At 44.7% G+C, this 21,024-nt stretch overlaps 1 protein-coding gene across 1 annotated transcript in view; it reads right to left on the bottom strand.

Moving 5' to 3' along the window:
• LOC137325171 (choline transporter-like protein 3) overlaps window positions 1–20,820 on the bottom strand; it is a 71,965-nt gene extending 51,145 nt beyond the window's left edge. Inside the window, exons 1-2 of the mRNA XM_067989962.1 lie at window positions 20,667–20,820; window positions 17,716–17,820 (exon numbers count right to left, since the gene is read on the bottom strand). Of these exons, the coding sequence (XP_067846063.1) occupies window positions 17,716–17,820; window positions 20,667–20,690 (129 nt within the window). The 5' untranslated portion in view covers window positions 20,691–20,820. The remainder of the gene's footprint in view (window positions 1–17,715; window positions 17,821–20,666) is intronic.
• Between the last annotated feature and the right edge of the window lie 204 nt (window positions 20,821–21,024).

The following is a 21,024-nucleotide window of genomic DNA, read 5'->3' as shown; positions in this document are numbered from 1 at the left end:
GCTAAATTATAAAACCGCTAAATGTTGCCATTGCACTGGAGGTCTTTGATCCATTCCCCCTCTCCCCCGTTCCCAACGCTCTTTGCAATGCTGGATTCCAGGGCGCTCAGGCATCCCTTGCACCCAGCGCTGGTGGGGCGCAAATTGAGGGAAATACGGGATATAATGTAATTCCCTCATTATTATGGGGTCATAATATGCCCGCCCATTTGTGAGCGGATGGATTATACACCTAACCCCATTACTGCCTGAATTTCTCACGGGTGGAGAAAAGGGCACGGTATCAGCATAACCAGGTACCACCCCATATTCCGCCAGTGCCACAATGCTTTTGTGGTCCCAGGGCCATGGTATTTCAGGCCCAGTAACTGCAATGTACGGTGATGTACATTGGGATGGGAAACATGAATGCAAGAATCAAAGAATGAAAATATGGAGTCAGTGTAAAGTTCTCAATAAAGGCTAGTCAAGTACTCAAATACAGCTCAAAAGCATTTAATTACACGTGGAAATGGTTGTGTAAGGACCCTATAATTCGCTTGGAATACAGTGTGCAGTTTTGGGCACCCTGCTTTGAAAATGCCATTAGTGCTTTGACAGGAGTTAAGGAAAGAACAACAAGGATGTTTCCAGAATTTGGAGCTTTAGGCCCGGAGAAACGGCAGTGTCCAAATGTTCAGCAAGGTACTTTCTCACAGGTTAACTCTTCAGTTAATTAAGTGTGATGATATACTCTGAAAGTATGATAATCAAGTAAACTTAGTCCATTAATGCAGTAAGTTAGTGGTCTACCAATTAATTGGCTGTGAAGCATTTGGGACATCTTGAGGATGTGGAAGGTGATATATATATATATCTCGATACACAAATTCTCTCTTTTCTTCACTAGGATATTTGCTGAGTCAGTCAGTTCAGTTAAAATTTTGGACACTAGTGCTGCTAATGAGCAGTGCACTTGCTAGAGGGCAAGCCATGGACACTACAACATTGCAATTTACTTATTTTCCCACTCACTCGTTAGGCTTGAAGCTGCATTTTTCTAAAAATCCAGATCCCTTCCAAAAACAGAAGAAAAAAAGTTCCTGGACAGTCAGCAGCATGTGAAACCAATTAGTTTAAGGATCACTGTGAATTCAACCATATTTCTTCAAATAGTAACTACAATCCGTGCCCTCGCATTGTAGATAATTATGCTAGTTCCTTATTCTGCACGAAGGCAGTTGACCGTATATATACAAAAGGCATGGAGTAGATAGTTCAAGCACGCAGTGATATGACATGTAGGGTATTCAGCTATTTTTGTTTTGAGTCTTGCAATTTTGAGATTTTTTTTCTGGCAATTACAATTGAGATGCGTCACTGAAAGAGGGATGATTTACATTGAAATCAGTCCAGATTTCAATACGTACACCTCACCTCACAATAACTATTATATATATTGAAAGTGATCAGTTAACTTACAAGTCCTTTCCATTGTCTATAAACGTACGAAATAACTGCCTTCAGGAACTAAAGATCAATAAAATACTGGCTGTTTTAACGGCTCAAATGGGAAAGCTATTGACCTGAGGGCTACAACGTCCAAGGCTGAACAGAACAGTTACCTTATAAAGGCTCCATTTTTAGTATATCCTTGGGCTAACTTGACTTTCTCAAAAGGTTAACTCTTCAGTTACTGTCGTTAAGTTAGGGTGTTATACGCCATAAGTATAATAATCAAGAAATCTTAGCCCATTAATGCAGTAAGTTAATGGTAATTAATTGGATGTGAAGCATTTGGGAAATCTTGAGGACATGGAAGGCGCTATATGAATGCAAGTTCTTTCTTTTCTTCACCAGGATATTCACTGAAATCAGTCAGTGCGGTTGAAATGCTGGACAGTGACATTGGCCAACGATATAATAAAGTAGGAAGAATGAGGAGAGGCAATATAAAATAAATGGTACAATTTTAAAGGGGGTGCAGGAACAGAGACACCTAGGGGTGCACATACACAAATCTTTGAAGGTGGCAGGACAAGTTGAGAAGGCATACGGGATATGGGCATATGGGATCTTGGGCTTTATCAATAGAGGCATAGAGTACAAAAGCATGGAAGTTAGGCTAAATCTTTATAAAACACTGGTTAGGCCTCAGCTGGAGTATTGTTTTCCATTCTGGGCACCACACTTTAGGAAGGATGTCAAGGCCTCAGAGAGGGTGCAGAAGAGATTTACTAGAATGGTACCAGGGATGCGAGACTCCAGTTATATGGAGTTAGAGAAGCTGGCGTTGTTCTCCTTACAGCAGAGAAGATTGGTGGTATTGTAAGCTGTGTAGATGAAAACATAAAATTACAAAGGGATATTGATAGATTAGGTGAATGGGCAAAACTGTGGCAAATGGAAGTCAATGTAGACAAATGTGAGGTCATCCACTTTGGAACAAAAAAGGATAGAACAGGGTACTTTCTAAAAAGTTGAAAACAGTGGATGTCCAAAGGGACTTAGGGGTTCAGGTACATAGATCATTGAAGTGTCATGAACAGGTGCAGAAAATAATCAAGAAGGCTAATGGAATGCTGGCCTTTATATCTAGAGGACTGGAGTACAAGGGGGCAGAAGTTATGTTGCAGCTATCCAAAACCCTGGTTAGACCGCACCTGGAGTACTGTGAGCAGTTCTGGGCACCGCACCTTCAGAAGGACATATTGGCCTTGGAGGGAGTGCAGCGTAGGTTTACTAGAATGATACCCGGACTTCAAGGATTAAGTTACGAGGAGAGATTACCCAAATTGGGGTTGTATTCTCTGGAGTTTAGAAGGTTAAGGGGTGATCTGATCAAAGTTTATAAGATATTAAGGGGAACAGATAGGGTGGATAGAGAGAAACTATTTCCGCTGGTTGGGGATTTTAGGAGTAGGGGGCACAGCCTAAAAATTAGAGCCAGACCTTTCAGGAGCGAGATTAGAAAACATTTCTACACACAAAGGGTGGTAGAAGTTTGGAACTCTCTTCCGCAAACGGCAATTGATACTAGCTCAATTGCTAAATTTAAATCTGAGATAGATAGCTTTTTGGCAACCAAAAGCAGGTATATGGAGTTAGATCGCAGATCAGCCATGATCTTATCAAATGGTGGAGCAGGCACGAGGGGCTGAATGGCCTACTCCTGTTTCTATGTTCCTATAAGATTAAGGGGAGATTTGATTGAGGTGTTCAAAATCATGAACGGTTTTGATAGAGTAAATAAGGAAAAACTGTTTCCAGTGGCAGAAGGGTTGGTAACCAGAGGACACAGATTTAAGGTGATCAGCAAAAGAGTCAGAGGCAACATGAGGAAACATTTTTTTAAAAAAAACGCAGCGAGTGGTTATGATCTGGAACGCACTGCCAGAAAGGGTGGTGGAAGCAGATTCAATAGTAACTATCAAAAGGGAATTAGATAAATACTTGAAGGGAAAAAATTTACAGGGCTATGGGGAAAGCACAGAGGAAATGGAACTAATTGGTTAGCTCTTTCAAAGAGCCGGCACAGGCACGATGGGCTGAATGGCCTTCTCCTGTGCTGTACTTACTGTAATACCATGAACACGTGGTGGCTTTAAATACAGGTTATAGCCTTGAAATTGTTCCCATGCATTCATGACATTCTTACAAGTTTAAGGTAGTAGTTTGTGTCTTGGGTCTTTACTTATCACAGTGAAGGGTTGCATTAGCAGTAACCAATGATGTCTATAATGAATAACTAACAATTGTGGTGGTCAAAGTTATTTATCAGTCAGTGCCTGTTTATGGTGACTGACTGGATGCCAGAAACAGAGTTTACTTTTTCAGAAGCCACAAGACTATTTCCATCTATCAAGAATTTCTGGGACTAAATTACGTCGTCAGCACCGCAATAGAATTAAATATTCTATGCATGTTATTTGGAAGCAACCACAAAAATACATTTAATTAGATTATTTTTCCATCCAGCTTGAATAGTTGGTTTGAAATGAAGAATTTACTGGTAATAGATGGGTTTCTGAAACACAGAAACCATTTCCAAAGAACCACAAAAACCTTTCACATCCAGGACTACAAGATAAAACAAGACACTGACAAGAATATTCATCAGGGGCTTCAGATCATTCCTTAACCCTTTCCTTAACTCATCAAGGAACTGGGGGTCTAACTGGGGTCTACCACTCAACTATTTGAGAACACGGCCCCCAAACTTGTGAGCGAACGAGTGCTGGTTTTAGCAGTAAAAGCCACATTCCTCTGTTCCCTGACCTTCATGATATTTCACACAAAACATTGACAAAAGCCGCTTGGAAAAACTTTGCTAAGTTGAGGCAAAGGCTGTTGGTGACGTCTACTCCATGAGCTTATGATAAAGGCAGGATTCATGGCAATGTGGTCATTCTGGCTGCAAGATGCAATACTTCCATTCAGGGAAAGATTCATGCAAGTGCCTGATGATTTGGAATTTACAGGATGGAGTAATTGTCTACAGCTGCATTTCTTTTTGATCAGTATCCTCAAGTTCCAGGGAATAAACAGCGTGACATACGTCAGCATCATAACAATTAAATCATTTTCACACAAAAATACTCTGCCAATACCGACTTACAAATCTACACTGAAATCAGGTTACCCACGCACAATCTGTTCTATTTGTGGCTCTGCAACTTATGGCACTTTTGGGTCCAAGTTACCGCCTAATACATGGTAAACATCAGTACAGCCGACGCACGTCACTAATAACAACACCATTTATTTCTATAGTGCTCACGTACTTAAAACACTTTACAGGGTGATTGGACACTGAATGTACAGATCCCCTTGCACTATTTCGAAGAGCAGGGCAGTTATCCTGCCAATATTTATCCCTCAACCAACACCACTAAAACAGATTATCTGGTCATTATCACATTGCTGTTTGTGGGAGCTTGCTGTGTGCAAATTTGCTGCTGCGTTTCCTACATTACAACAGTGACTATACTTCAAAAAGTACTTAATTGGCTGTAAAGCGCTTTGGGGTGTCCCAAGGACATGACCAGATATTTTGAGGATACAAATAACATGCCAGAAATATTTGTGAATCAAGAGGTGAAAGGGAGGGAGGAACTTAAAACATTCACAATCACCAGGGAAAGGGTTTTGAAAAAATTATTAGAACTAAAAGCTGACAAGTTCTCATGTCCTGATGGACTTCATCCTAGGGTCTTAAAAGAAGCGGCTGCAGAGATAGTGGATGCATTGGTATTAATTTTCCAAAATTCCCTAGATTCTGAAAGGGTCCCATCAGATTGGAAAATAGCGAATGTAACTCCTCTATTCAAGAAAGGAGGGAGACAGAAAGCAGGAAACTACAGGCCAGTTAGCTTAACATCTGTCACAGGGAAAATGCTAGAATCTATTATTAAGGAGGTTACAGCAGGGCACTTAGAAAATCTCAATGCAATCAGGCAGCGTCAACACGGCTTTGTGAAAGGGAAATCGTGTTTGACTAATTTATTAGAGTTCTTTGAGGAAGTAATAAGCAACATGGATAAAGGAAATCCTGTGGATGTGGTGTACTTGGATTTCCAGAAGGCTTTTGACAAAGTGCCACATCAAAGGTTACTACACAAAATTAGAACTTATGGTGTAGGGGGTAACATATTAGCATGGATAAAGGATTGGTTAGCTAACAGGAAACGGAGAGTAGGCATAAATGGGTCATTTTCAGGTTGGCAAGATGTAATGAGTGGAGTGCCACAGGGATCAGTGCTTGGGCCTCAACTATTTACAATCTATATCAATGACTTGGATGAAGGGACCGAATGTATGGTTGCTAAATTTGCTGATGACACAAATGTAGGTGGGAAAGTAAGTTGCGAAGAGGACATAAGGGGCTCGATTTTCGCACCCCCGATTGGGTGCATTCGTGGCGGGGTGGGGGGGCTGCAAAAATCGGGGATTCCCGGGGCGGGTCTGGAGCCCGGGTTCCCCAGTGACGCGCTGACATGCGCACGCAGCCCCCGCATGTGGGACTCCCGCCGGCAATTAAAGCCAGCGGGGTGCCACTTAAAGTATTTATTTAGGTATTTCAGGTAGTTTAGAGACCTGATTAACATGATATTTTAGGAGGGTTGGGATTTTACAAACAACTGGGACTGTTTCCCGTACTGGGGGAAACACTCCCAGTTCAAATGGACGTGTTGCAGCCATTAGCCTGTGGCAGCTGCAAAGGTCCATTTGACAGGTGGGGGGGGGCAGGGGTGGGGGGAGACCCTCACTCATTGCAGGAGGCCACTCTGTCACCTTGGACAAAGTTTGGCCTCCACCACCCTCCTCCTAACAATAAAACTCACCAACTTGCACACTTACCCCGGTGTGCAGACACATTTACCTACCTTGCGGACCCCCTCAAACGTACATCTTCCGGATGGGGGCTGCCATAGCTGCAGTCATGACCTCCTCGGAGGGCGAACAACATCACCAGCCTCGCCAGCCACGCTGTCCACCTCTGACACGTGGACCCCCACAACACAGTTTTTTTTTATTTGTTCATGGGATGTGGGCGTCGCTGACGAGGCCAGCATTTATTGCCCATCCCTAATTGCCCTCGAGAAGGTGGTGGTGAGCCGCCTTCTTGAACCACTGCAGTCCGTGTGACGGTTCTCCCACATTGCTGTTAGGAAGGGAGTTCCAGGATTTTGAGCCAGCGACGATGAAGGAACGGCGATATATTTCCAAGTCGGGATGGTGTGTGACTTGGAGGGGAACGTGCAGGTGGTGGTGTTCCCATGTGCCTGCTGCTCTTGTCCTTCTAGGTGGTAGAGGTCGCGGGTTTGGGAGATGCTGTCGAAGAAGCCTTGGCGAGTTGTTGCAGTGCATCCTGTGGATGGTACACACTGCAGCCACTGTGCGCCGGTGGTGAAGGGAGTGAATGTTTAGGGTGGTGGATGGGGTGCCAATCAAGCGGGCTGCTTTATCTTGGATGGTGTCGAGCTTCTCGAATGTTGTTGGAGCTGCACTCATCCAAGCAAGTGGAGAGTATTCCATCACACTCCTGACTTGTGCCTTGTAGATGGAGGAAAGGCTTTGGGGAGTCAGGAGGTGAGTCACTCACCGCAGAATACCCAGCCTCTGACCGGCTCTCACAGCCACAGTATTTATATGGCTGGTCCAGTTAAGTTTCTGGTCAATGGTGACCCCTAGGATGTTGATGCTGTGACACATCCACCTGCACAGCAGGAGGGAGGGCAACCACAGAGAGAGATGCGACGCAGAAGGCACTACCCTCGCCACAGGGTCTACAGACTGAGGCTCAGCTTTCTGGACCTCTCTGAGCATCAGTGCACATGCAGGCCCAGAGTCACTCGACATGTAGTCGTGGACATCTGCAGCCTCCTTCATGCCGAGCTGCTCCCGGCTGGCCCGAGCACCATCTTCTTACCTGTCGCTGTCAAAGTCACCACTGCCCTCAATAACTTCTCCTCCGCATCCTTTCAGGGTGCCACCGGGGACATCGCCGACGTCTCTCAGTCGTCTGCACAAAAGAGCCCTGCAAATACACCGACACCCACTCTGCAGTGACACAATGGGTGGCATCAGTTGTGGGTCTTCATTGTGATCCTCAGGAAAGGGCATTATTGCACAAACCAGACAAGATTCACAAAGACATGGCAGTAATGGTGACAATATAATATGTTATGTGAGTTGATCAGAAATTAAATATAGGTAAAAACCATGACAAACCCTCAAACACCCTTGTGCATCCCCTTCATGCTCACGACACGTTTGCCTTACGCTTCCTACTGCACATATGTGATGCATGCCCTGTGGCTGCAGCACAGGTAGTGGCAGGTTGAGTGAGGCTGACCATGAAAGAGATGCAGGAGAGGGCGAGTATGAGATAGAGCCATGAGATTGTATGAGGATTGAGTTGAATGGTAGGATGAGTACTGGCGAGGTGAGTAAGGGCAGGTAAGATGAGGATGAGCTTTGAGTGTGTGTGAGGAGTGATGTGATAGAGTAGTGTTGGCAGTGCAGAAGGAGATGTGGGATGGGGGCAGTGATGTGGCAGACAGAGTGTAGGGGAATGAGTAAGTGTACTCACTTCGGCTGACCTACTTAGGTCATTGAAGCGCCTCCTGCACTGTATGCAGGTGCGTGATATGTTGGTGGTGCAGGTGACCTCCTCTGCCACCTCGAGCCAGGCCTTCTTGGTGGCAGAGGCAGGCCGCTTCCTCCCGCCCAGCGGGGGGGAAAGATCTCTGTCCTCCCCCTCCTCCTCACCCCATCCAGTAAGAGCTGGAGTGGGGCATCATTAAACCTGGGAGCAGCCTTCCCCCTGGGCTGCTCCATGCTGTAATTTTTCCTATTTCCTGCAGCATCAGTCAGTGGAGGACTGCCCCTTTAAGTAGAGCTCCTCTAGCTGACAGTCTGTGCTGCGCATGCGCAGTCCGCCCGCTGCGCAGCTTTCCAGCTCGAAACCCGGAAGCACAGGCAAGTGGCTCCAATTAGCCTGTGATTCCATGTGGAGCACCACGATTTCACTGGGCACGTTACCCACGCGCCCAATCGATCCCCCCCTGCGAACCAGCCGCCCTCCTAATATCGGGCCCAAGGAGTCAGCAAAGGGATATAGATAGGTTAAGTGAGTGGGCAAAAATTTGACAGATGGAGTATAATGGGGAAAATGTGAACTTGTCCACTTTGGCAGGAGGAATAGAAAAGCAGTATATTATTTAAATGGAGAGAGATTGCAGAACTCTGAGGTACAGAGTGATCTGGGTGTCCTAGTACATGAATCACAAAAAGTTAGTATGCAGGTACAGCAAGTGATTAGGAAGGCAAATGGAATGTTGTCATTTATTGCAAGGGGAATGGAATATAAAAGTAGAGATGTTTTGCTACAGTTGTACAGGGCATTGGTGAGACCACATTTAGAATACTGTGTGTAGTTTTAGTCTCCTTATTTAAGAAAGGACATAATTGCTTTGGAGGCGGTTCAGGGAAGGTTCACTCGACTGATTCCTGGGATTGAGGGGGTTATCTTATGAGGAAAGGTTGGACAAGATGGGCCTTTATACACTGGAGTTTAGAAGAATGAGAGGTGATCTTATTGAAACATGTAAGATTCTGAGGGGGACTAAAAGGGGTAGATGCTGAGAGGATGTTTCCCCTTGTGGGAGAGACTAGAACTAGGGGCCATAGTTTAAAATTAAGGGGTCTCCCATTTAAGACGGAGATGAGGAGAAATTTTTTCTCTCAGAGGGTTGTGAGTCTGTGGAACTCCCTTTCCCAGAGAGCGGTAGAGGTAGGGTCATTGAATATTGTAAGGCTGAGTTAGATAGATTCCCGATTAACAAAGGAGTCAAAGGTTATAGTAGGTAAACAGGAAAGTTGGGTTGAGGTCGCAATCAGATCAGCCATGATCTTATCAAATGGCAGTGCAGACTCGAGGGGCCGAATGGCCTCTTAGTTCGTATGAAAGGCGTTATATAAGTGCAAGTCTTTTTTTCAAACTTTGAGTGGGAGCAAGGGAAGAGAGAGGTTCGGAGAAGGCAAAAGCACAAAGAGAAGGTTCTCTCGTATTCAAAGCCATTTTCCCCACTTTTTTGGAAAGTCGTTTGTGATGAAAGCAAAAGCAAGTCTGTCCAGTAAGCAAGAATATTCTGAAAGAGCAAAATATATATAAACTTCCGGAGCAGAAGGGCTGCAGTGACATACAAACATGTAACTGTAACTAAAGGAGGCTGATTTTACATGAATGCAAATATTGTTCTGCACTGTTTTTTGGACTAAATACATTTGTGCAAACTTTTTCCAAAGCACGAAATGTTTAGGGATTTTTGCCAAGGCAGGATGCTCAGGAGGTAAATGCGGTGGTCACACATGAATAAACAGGAAATTTATGCCAATTTGTTTCTTTCCAATTTATTCCCCTTCTCTCCTGAAGACAGTAACTTGTGCATATGCATTCAGGACAAGAAAATGCTATCACGCCTACAAGTCTCACCCCATCCTTTGGCCAATTTCATTCCCATACACCAGCCCTCCCTCCACCTCCTGGGAGAGGCAACAAGGAACAAAGACCTGTAGCGAATTAGGGTCTGCAGTCAAAAATTCCTCTCCAACTCCTCATGGGTGATTAGGCAAGCCCCACTTGAAAAGGAAACATTTGCAGGGTTATAGGGAAAAAGCAGGGGTACGAGACTAATTGGATGGCTCTTTCAAAGAGCTGGCACAGGCACGATGGGCTGAATGGCCTCCTTCTATGCTGTATGATTCTATAAAGATAGCAAAGCACAGCAAAAACGTGTGTGTATTGTGGTTGAAGCCGCAGGCAGAGTCAGAGAAAAGGGCGTAGCAATGAAACAAAGGAGAAAGGTGAATTAGTCACCTTTAAATTTCAGGAGTCTTCATTCTTCAAATACCCCACATACCATAAGTCAGCTGCAAAAATTCAAGGATTACTTGTCTTTTCGCTGAGATTTTTGGTTTGAACCTTACATCCATTTCTTTCCACCACCATTTTGAGAGAATTGCCTCACAAACTAATTAAAAGTTTAATATATAGAATACAAAAAGGCACACACCATTTGGGGCGAGCAGAGAGAAAAGAGGCTGTTGATTCCCGTTCTGAAGTAAACTATTTACATGGACCGAGAAGCAGGCCCAGAGAACCTACATTCTCAATTCCTGCTTTACACCCGTGCTTGAGTTTTTTGGTGCAGTCAGTACAGAAAGTTTTCATGTCTTTGACGCTGTCCTTGACGGACAGACCATTATACCATCATATCATTTATCAAACTTTCCCGCATCATTGAGAGAAAGACTTGCAATTAGTCACCTCTCAATCACATCTCTCAGAAACTGATCATTTATATGTAAAACTCAGGGTCTCCCCGCTGCAATACCGCGCCGTCCATCCCCGCTGCGATACCGCGCTGTCCATCCCCGCTGCGATACCGCGCCGTCCATCCCCGCTGCGATACCGCGCCGTCCATCCCCGCTGCGATACCGCGCCGTCCATCCCCGCTGCGATACCGCGCCGTCCATCCCCGCTGCGATACCGCGCCGTCCATCCCCGCTGCGATACCGCGCCGTCCATCCCCGCTGCGATACCGCGCCGTCGATCCCCGCGTCGATACCGCGCCGTCGATCCCCGCGTCGATACCGCGCCGTCGATCCCCGCGTCGATACCGCGCCGTCGATCCCCGCGTCGATACCGCGCCGTCGATCCCCGCGTCGATACCGCGCCGTCGATCCCCGCGTCGATACCGCGCCGTCGATCCCCGCGTCGATACCGCGCCGTCGATCCCCGCGTCGATACCGCGCCGTCGATCCACGCGTCGATACCGCGCCGTCGATCCCCGCGTCGATACCGCGCCGTCGATCCCCGCTGCAATACCGCGCCGTCGATCCCCGCTGCAATACCGCGCCGTCGATCCCCGCTGCAATACCGCGCCGTCGATCCCCGCTGCAATACCGCGCCGTCGATCCACGCGTCAATACCGCGCCGTCGATCCACGCGTCAATACCGCGCCGTCGATCCACGCGTCAATACCGCGCCGTCGATCCCCGCTGCAATACCGCGCCGTCGATCCCCGCTGCAATACCGCGCCGTCGATCCCCGCTGCAATACCGCGCCGTCGATCCCCGCTGCAATACCGCGCCGTCGATCCCCGCTGCAATACCGCGCCGTCGATCCCCGCTGCAATACCGCGCCGTCGATCCCCGCTGCAATACCGCGCCGTCGATCCCCGCGTCAATACCGCGCCGTCGATCCCCGCTGCAATACCGCGCCGTCGATCCACGCGTCAATACCGCGCCGTCGATCCACGCGTCAATACCGCGCCGTCGATCCCCGCTGCAATACCGCGCCGTCGATCCCCGCTGCAATACCGCGCCGTCGATCCCCGCTGCAATACCGCGCCGTCGATCCCCGCTGCAATACCGCGCCGTCGATCCACGCATCAATACCGCGCCGTCGATCCACGCGTCAATACCGCGCCGTCGATCCCCGCAGACACAAAGATTGGTGACATTGTAAGCAGTGTAGATGAAAACATAAAATTACAAAGCGATATTGATAGATTAGGTGAATGGACAAAACTGTGGCAAATGGAATTCAATGCAGACAAATGTGAGGTCATCCACTTTGGAACAAAAAAGGATAGAACAGGGTACTTTCTAAATGGTAAAAAGTTGAAAACAGTGGATGTCCAAAGGGACCTAGGGGTTCAGGAACATTGAAGTGTCATGAACAGGTGCAGAAAAAAATCAAGGCGGCTAATGGAATGCTGGCCTTTATATCTAGAGGACTAGAGTACAAGGGGGCAGAAGTTATGTTGCAGCTATACAAAACCCTGGTTAGACCGCACCTGGAGTACTGTGAGCAGTTCTGGGCACCGCACCTTCGGAAGGACATATTGGCCTTGGAGGGAGTGCAGCGTAGGTTTACTAGAATGATATCCGGACTTCAAGGATTAAGTTACGAGGAGAGATTACACAAATTGGGGTTGTATTCTCTAGAGTTTCGAAGGTTAAAGGGTGATCTGATCGAAGTTTAAGATATTAAGGGGAACGGATAGGATGGATAGAGAGAAACTATTTCCACTGGTTGGGGATTCTCGGAGTAGGGGGCACAGTCTAAAAATTAGAGCCAGGCCTTTCAGGAGTGAGATTAGAAAACATTTCTACACACAAAGGGTGGTAGAAGTTTGGAACTCTCTTCCCCAAACGGCAATTGATACTAGCTCAATTGCTAAATATAAATCTGAGATAGATAGCTTTTTGGCAACCAAAGGTATTAAGGGATATGGGCCAAAGGCGGGTATATGGAGTTAGATCACAGATCAGCCATGATCTTATCAAATGGCGGAGCAGGCACGAGGGGCTGAATGGCCTACTCCTGTTCCTATGTTGCTATAATCATCACTGCAATACTCGCCATCAACATGGAACCAAGGACTGTCACTGGCTCCAAATAGCAACTGAATGTCAATAACCACCTCGTATTGCACTTTCCAAAAATCAAAATACTTTTAAAATTCCAACATGCCTGTACAGTAATCAATTGCAAATTCCCTGGAGGCAGCCAATGACCCCAATGGGAGGCAAAGTCAAATTAACGGCATGGAGATAACACACTCGGTATATGTGCTAGAATTGCATAACTGCTTTAGAAAAGAAAACCCCACAACGTTAGGTTATTTTATTATTTATTCACTCATCTCTGGTGTTGTAAGGACCTACCCTAAGAAACAGGCACTTAAAATTACTCCCATCTACAATTATTGTGCCTGTGATCTCACCCTTACATTCAAAGCAGCCAGGTTCCACCTCAAATTCCTTCCTCTTGGTCAATTTGCACAACTTTTTGTACTGGAAAAAGGTGAGGAATTTCAGGATTTGTATCTTTTTGTTTTATAGATCGGTGGATGCAGGGGATGTCACTGGAGGTCTTTGGAATGTTTGTACCACATTTTAAGATGTTGATGTTTTACACGTTGAGTTGATTGCTGGCTTCTATTCCTGTTAATACATGCTTCTTATTATAGCTTATGGTACATTAAAAATAAATAAAACTTCTAAAATAGTCTGACCCCTAAAGGTTAGTTGCATGGATTTTAGGAAGTTTGGTTGAGTTGATCAAGAATTGGTAGATCGAATCGGGCCAGGACCTACTCCGTTAATGGTAGGGCGTTGGGGAGAGTTATAAAACAAAGATCTAGGAGTACAGGTTCATAGCTCCTTGAAAGTGGAGTCACAGGTGGATAGGATGGTGAAGAAGGCATTCAGCATGCTTGGTTTCATTGGTCAGAACATTGAATACAGGAGTTGGGATGTCTTGTTGAAGTTGTACAAGACATTAGTAAGGCCACACTTGGAATACTGTGTACAGTTCTGGTCACCCTATTATAGAAAGGATATTATTAAACTAGAAAGAGTGCAGAAAAGATTTACTAGGATGCTACCGGGACTTGATGGTTTGACTTATAGGGAGAGGTTGGATAGACTGAGACTTTTTTCCCTGGAGAGTAGGAGGTTTAGGGGTGATCTTATAGAAGTCTATAAAATAATGAGGGGCATAGATAAGGTAGATAGTCAAAATCTTTTCCCAAAGGTAGGGGAGTCTATAACGAGGGGGCATAGATTTAAGGTGAGAGGGGAGAGATACAAAAGGGTCCAGAGGGGCAATTTTTTCACTCAAAGGGTGGTGAGTGTCTGGAACGAGCTGCCAGAGGCAGTAGTAGAGGCGGGTACAATTTTGTCTTTTAAAAAGCATTTGGACAGTTACATGGGTAAGATGGGTATAGAGGGATATGGGCCAAGTGCAGGCAATTGGGACTAGCTTAGTGGTATAAACTGGGCGACATGGACATGTTGGGCCGAAGGGCCTGTTTCCATGTTGTAAACTTCTATGATTCTATGAAGAATTCCTGTGCAGGTTATTGCCCATATGTGGTTTGCCACAAGGAATTGTTGAGCATTGACGGATCGGATGGAGAAAGGCAGATGTTACTCCTATTTTTAAAAAAGGACCCAGGAAACTACAGACCACTGAGTTTAATGCCCATTGTGGGTGAAATTATGGATCTGAATAGAATAAAATCATAAAAGTTAGCCAATACAAATTCATGAAGGGGATGTCTCGTCAATCTGATTTACTGGTTTCCATTGAGGGTGTGACAAAGGAGCTTGATAGGGGTAAGGGGTGGGGATGTGGTGTATTTGGATTTCAGCAAGGCCTTTGATACAGCTCCTCTGGAAGGGCTGGTACTGAAAATAAAGAAAACTGGAATCAGTGGAAATACTTTGTAATGGATACGGAATTGGTTGACCAATAGACCACTGAGGGCAGTGGTATAGGTACTGTCATTAGCCCAGGAGAATGTTACCAGCGCGATCTCACAAGGGTCTGTCTTGGGACCTCTCTTGTTTAATATCTTCATGAAATGATCTGGAGCCAGGAGTCACAAGCAAAGTGGCAAAATTTGCAGATGATACAAAGCTAATAAGACCATAAGAGATAGGAGCAGGAGTAGGCCATTCGGCCCCTCGAGCCTGCTCCGCCATTTAGTGAGATCATGGCTGATCTGATTTTTACCTCAACTCCACTTTCCCGCCCTTTCCCCATATCCTTTGACTCCCTTGCTGATCAAAAATGTGTCTAACTCAGCCTTGAATGTAGTCAATGACTCAGCCTCCACAGTTTTTTGGGGTAAAGAGTTCCAAAGATTCATAACCCTCTGGGAGAAGAAATTCCTCCTCATTTCCATCTTAAACGGGCGACCCCTTATTCTGAGACTATGCCCCCTAGTTTTAGATTCCCCATGAGGGGTAACATCCTCTCAGCATCTACCCTATCGAGTCCCCTCAGAATCTTGTATGTTTCAATAAGATCTCCTCTCATTCTTCTAAACTCCAATGAGTATAGACCCAACCTGTTCAATCTTTCCTCATAAGACAACCCTTCCATACCCAGAATCAACCTAGTGAACCTTCTCTGAACTGCCTCCAATGCAAGTATGTCCTTACTTAAATAAGGGCACCAGAACTGTACGCAGTACTCCAGGTGTGGTCTCACCAGCACCCTGTACAGTTGTAGCATGACTTCCCTGCTTTTATACTCCATCCCCTTAGAAATAAAGGCCAATATTCCATTTGCCTTCCGGAATACCTGCTGCACCTGTATGTTGACTTTTTGTGTTTCATGTACGAGGACACCCAGATCCCTCTATACCACAGCATTTTGCAGTATTTCTCCATTCAAATAACATTCTGCTTTTTTATTTTTTCTCACAAAGTGGATGACTTCACATTTTCCCACATTATATTCCATCTGCCAAATTTTTGCCCATTCGCTTAACCTGTCAATATCCCTTTGCAGACACTTTGTGTCCTCATCGCAACTTGCTTTTCCACCGATCTTTGTATCATCGGCAAATTTGGCCACAAGACGCTCTGTTCCTTCATCCAAGTCATTGATATATATAGTCAATAGTTGAGGCCCCAGCACTGAGCCCTGTGGCACCCTACTAGTTACAGATTGCCATTTTGAAAATGACCCTTTTATCCCAACTCTTTGTTTTCTGTTAGTTAGCCAATCCTCCATCCATGCCAGTATATTACCCCCAACACCATGAGCTCTTATCTTGTGCAGTAATCTTTTATGTGGCACCTTATCGAATGCCTTTTGGAAATCCAAATATACTGCATCCATTGGTTCCCCTTTATCCACGCTGCCCGTTACTTCCTCAAAGAACTCTAATAAATTTGTCAGACACAATTTCCCCTTCATAAAACCATGTTGATTCTCCTTGATTGTATTATGAGTCTCCAAATGTCCTGCTACTACTTCCTTAATAATGGATTCTAGCATTTTCCCAATGACAGATGTTAGGCTAACTGGTCTATAGTTACCTGCTTTCTGTCTCACTCCCTTCTTGAATAGGGGTATTACGTTTGCGGTTTTCCAATCCACTGGGACCTTACCAGAATCTAGTGAATTCTGGAAGATTACAACCAATGCATCCACTATCTTTGTAGCCACTTCCTTTAAGACCCTCGGATGCAAGCCATCAGGTCCAGGGGACTTGTCAGCCTTTAGACCCATTAGTTTACCTAGTACTTTTTCTCCAGTGATAGTAATTGTTTTTAGTTCCTCCCTCCCCATTGCCCCTTGATTTTCTACTATTATTGGTATGTTATTGGTGTCTCCTACTGTGAAGACAGATACAAAATATATGTTCAATTCCTCTGCCATTTCCTTGTTTTCCATTATTATTTCCCCAGTCTCATCCTCTTAGCTACCCTCTTCCTTTTTATATACTTGTAGAAGCTTTTACTGTCAGTTTTTATATTTCTTGCTAGTTTACTCTCATAATTTATTTTCTCCCTCTTTATTATTCTTTTAGTCATCCTTTGCTGGTTTTTAAAGTTTTCCCAATCTTCGGGCAATCTTTACTAATGAAAGTGGTAAGACTGCAAAGCCAACAGGATAATCTACAGGAGGATTTGAAAATACTTGGGAATTAGGCAGACAGATGGCAGATGAAATTCAATGTAGAGAAATGCAACGTGCTGCACATGGGGGACAATAAATCCAGGAAAGGACTATTACTTAAATGGAAAGAAAATATCGTCTTTGGAAGTTGAACAAGATCTGAGGGTCCTGATTGACAATTACATGACAATAATCAGTACTTTTTTTAAGGGCAATTAACTGCCAATGAAATACGCATGTGTCCAGCTTCCTCTCTCCCTCCCCAACACCCCCCCCCACCAATATCTTCACAGGTTCACGTATCTCATCAACCAACACTGTAGGCAGATGCTTGTCAGACCATCCCTGGTGAGCATACCTCCGATTTCCTTCAACAGCCCCTCTCCTTGCAGAGAATTGGCTTGCATTTGCTTAGAGGGCGAAGGCAAGATAGAGAACTCACTGGATAATCATGAAGAAAACATGAGCCCTACAACTCTAGCACAAATGTTAGTCCATTATCAGGCCGGATGGTTTGAAATTTAACTTGGTGTAGGTAGGCAGTTATTGTATTGTAATAGTGTATTTATCTTTCCAATTTTACATTTTAAGATCGTGTCGAAAATGTTACTTGTGCTAGTTTTAAACTCGCAAGATTAAGACATTCGTTCTCAAACCACCACTCCAATAATAAAATTAACTTAGAGCCATTCTACTTCTTTTGGCTGAGAAACAAATTTTCCTGCCTACAACGCACTCACCATTCCACCCCAGAAGAGACAGAAGATAACAAGCCACAGGACATCTGTGCACCTCCTGTAAATCTGTGGCCGCCATTCTCTGTGAGACACGTCTGCATCAGACACCTGAAATAAAAAGTCAATTCTCTTTTTAAAAAAAAATACGAGCAAAGATCAGTATTTTTTTGTTTTGCTTAACTTCATTTCCTTACACCATTTGGGTTTACTCTTAAGCTTTCGTATATTTTGAAGGGAGACCATCAGTAAGTAAGAGGTCCTGCAAGGTGTGTATTGTACCCATAGGTCCGTTTTACAGGATAATTTTACAACACATTGCTGTGGTCGGTAATGTCGGAATACCATCAATGATAGTTTAATGATGAATTTACCAGCAGGAAACTAGTTACCTGATAAACTAAGAGATGGTCAAAACTACATTGCAATAACCAATACAAAGGACCTAATAATAAATCTAAAATTCAGAGAGAAGTTGAAACGGTTCCATTTTTGGATCCAATTTAGTAAAAGCCTATAGGGAAAAATGTACCTTTACATTTCGTGATTTCAGAAATGTTAAGCATCCCTAAAATTTTTACACTACCGAGGGAGGGATAAAAATAACCCAGACCCACTATGTTCTGTCAGCAATTTGACTCACCTGCACTGCATCTCCGCACAGCTCAAGCTGTTAGTGATTATTCCCTGAGATCTGAATAATGGACTTCTGGATACATTTGCAGCCATTTGACTGGGGTTAATTTTCAACAATTATGCCAGATTTGTACTAATTAAATTGCAAATTAATTAAAACTTGTAGAATGGTTAAAAGGGACAGCACCAAAATCATTTTTAAATTCCATTTTCGTGCATATCCAGAAATTCTGTGTTGTTTGGAATCGTCTCGAATTCTATGCTATCATCTGCTCTTATGAAAATATGTAGTAATTCAGAAGATAGTGTTTTGAAAGCTGCAATTTGTTCTTGTGATGCTGTTCAACCGGCTTCCAAATGCTGAATGTTAGCAGGAAAATAGCCACAGTCTTATATTTCAGTGAAAATGTGATGACTATATTTGTATCTTAAAAGGGGAACAGAAAGAAAACTGTAAATGCTGAAAATCTGAAATAAAAACAGAAAATGCTGGAAATACACAGTCAGTTAGCATCTGTAAAGGGAAAAGACTAGTTAATGCTTTGGGTCCAGATCCTTCATCAGGACCAGAGATTGCAAACAGTCTGGTTAAATCTGGGACAGTAGCCGAGGAGGATTATGAAATCGGTGGCTAAAGTTCGGAATTCGCTGATGGAGGTGATGGCTTCGGTCTTCTGAGTGTTTAACTGGAGGAAATTGTGGCTCATCCAGGATTGGATGTCAGATAACAGAGAGGCAATGCACAGGTACAGCTGGGTGTCTTCAGCATACATGATCCCATGTCTTCAGATGATGCCACCAAAGGGCAACATGTAGATGAGGATGAGGAGGAGGCCAAGGATAGATCTTTGGGGGATTCCAGGGGTAACAGTGCTGGGGCAGGAAGAGAAACCATTGCTGGAGGTGCTCTGGCTACAACTGGATAAGTAAGAGTTGAACCACGTGAGAGCGATCCCTCGGAGCCGAACAATGGAGGGGAGATGATGGAGGAGGATGGAGTGGTCAACTGGGTCAAAGGTAACAGACAGTTCCAGAAAGATGAGGAGGGATAGTGCACCATGGTCACAATCACAGAGGATGTCATTTGTGTCTTTGATTAATGCCGTTTTAGTGCTGTGGCAGTGGTGAAAATATGATTGGATTCAAACATGGCCTTGCTGGAAAGATAGGCATGGATTTGGGAGGTGACAACATGTTCAAGAACTTTGGAGTGGAAAGGGAGTTGGAGATGGGGCAGTAGTTTGCCAGGACAGAGGGGTTGAAATTGGATTTTTTGAGACAGGGAGTTAATGAAAGGGGTGGGACAGTATCTAAAAAGAGGGAACCTTTTATAATGTCAGCTAGCATGGGGGCCAGGAAGGAAAGTTGGGTGGTCAGCAGTTTAGCAGGAATGGGATCAACAGAGCTGGAGGTGGGTCTCATGGGCAAGATGAACTCATGAGAGCATGAGGAGAAATAGGAGATAAATTAGAGAAAGATGTGGGTTCAGGGCTAGAACAGGGGGAAACTTTGGGGGAGGTTTGGCCTGGTGGGCAAGGGGAAGGGATGGAAGCAGCAGAGACAGCTGAATGGATGATCTCAATCTTAGTGACAAAGTGACAACATGAGCTCCTCGCACATGTTGGAGGTGTGAGGGTAGGAGGGTCATGGGAGAGGGGCTTAAGGAGACAGTTGGTAGTAGAGAAAAGAAGCCAGGGGTTACCTTTACCTGCGCATGAAAGTGACTAACCTTAGCTCGCCTGAATCAATAAACAGTTTGCGAAAAAAAAGTTGTCACAAAGATTCATTAGATTAAATTGAAAGTAAGTGCTGAAAAGAGTCCTTTAGTTTCAATATCGTGTTCCTGATGAAACATTTTGCAGTCAATATTTAAAAAAACTTCACATACAAAAAAAACCAAGAGATTCTGCAAATAAACTAATGATTGATTCAAAAGACGGTTAAAAGTTAACTGGGTCATTGAACACATCAGCAGTCAAAGAAGGGTGTGTTTGGGAGGGAAGGTTTCATTCACTCGCTTCTCTTCCTGGGCGGATACGAGTTAATTAAAATCAAAGATTGAATAAGAACGAGTGAGATCATGACCCTGTGAACTTTTTTTAAAATCAGCACACCATGAAATTTCAAGTCTATTACAGTCTGCAGGAGCTCAGGCACGATCTCTTCAACAGCAATTGTAACCTGCCATGACTATGATTTAACTATCACCTTTCTCACGGCCTAAATATCACAGCTTAACCAAAAGCAAAAAACCCCTCCCTCTGCAGACTGTATCAGAACAACTAGAGCCAGACGGCCGGGGAGCAGCCCCGCTTACTCACCCCATACTGACCGCAGCAAGACATCCTGGGACCCGCTTTAAGCACCACAACCAGCTTCAGTGCAGAACTTGTCAATCCAAAGCAAGCGAGAGTATCAGTAAAGTTTCGCGAACTGCCGCTACAGCAGCACCACCTGCACGGGAGGGGCCGCAAGATAGGGGGCGCCGGTGAGTTCGCAACCTCCACCTGGAGTGTTATCAGTTTTTACCATCTGCAATGTGAAAAGGAGAGAAAGCTTTATGCAAAGGAGAAAAAAAAAGTAAGTACCCGTTTGTAATGTATTTTCATTCCTGCCACCCGCCGGCAAACATCAATTCCTGTTAGTTTGCAAATACAGCTCTTCGACTGCTCATTTGCT

Source organism: Heptranchias perlo, chromosome 9 (genome assembly GCF_035084215.1).
Source record: "Heptranchias perlo isolate sHepPer1 chromosome 9, sHepPer1.hap1, whole genome shotgun sequence".
Classification (NCBI taxonomy): Eukaryota; Metazoa; Chordata; class Chondrichthyes; order Hexanchiformes; family Hexanchidae; genus Heptranchias; species Heptranchias perlo.
This window is presented reverse-complemented; position numbering and strand designations above follow the sequence as displayed.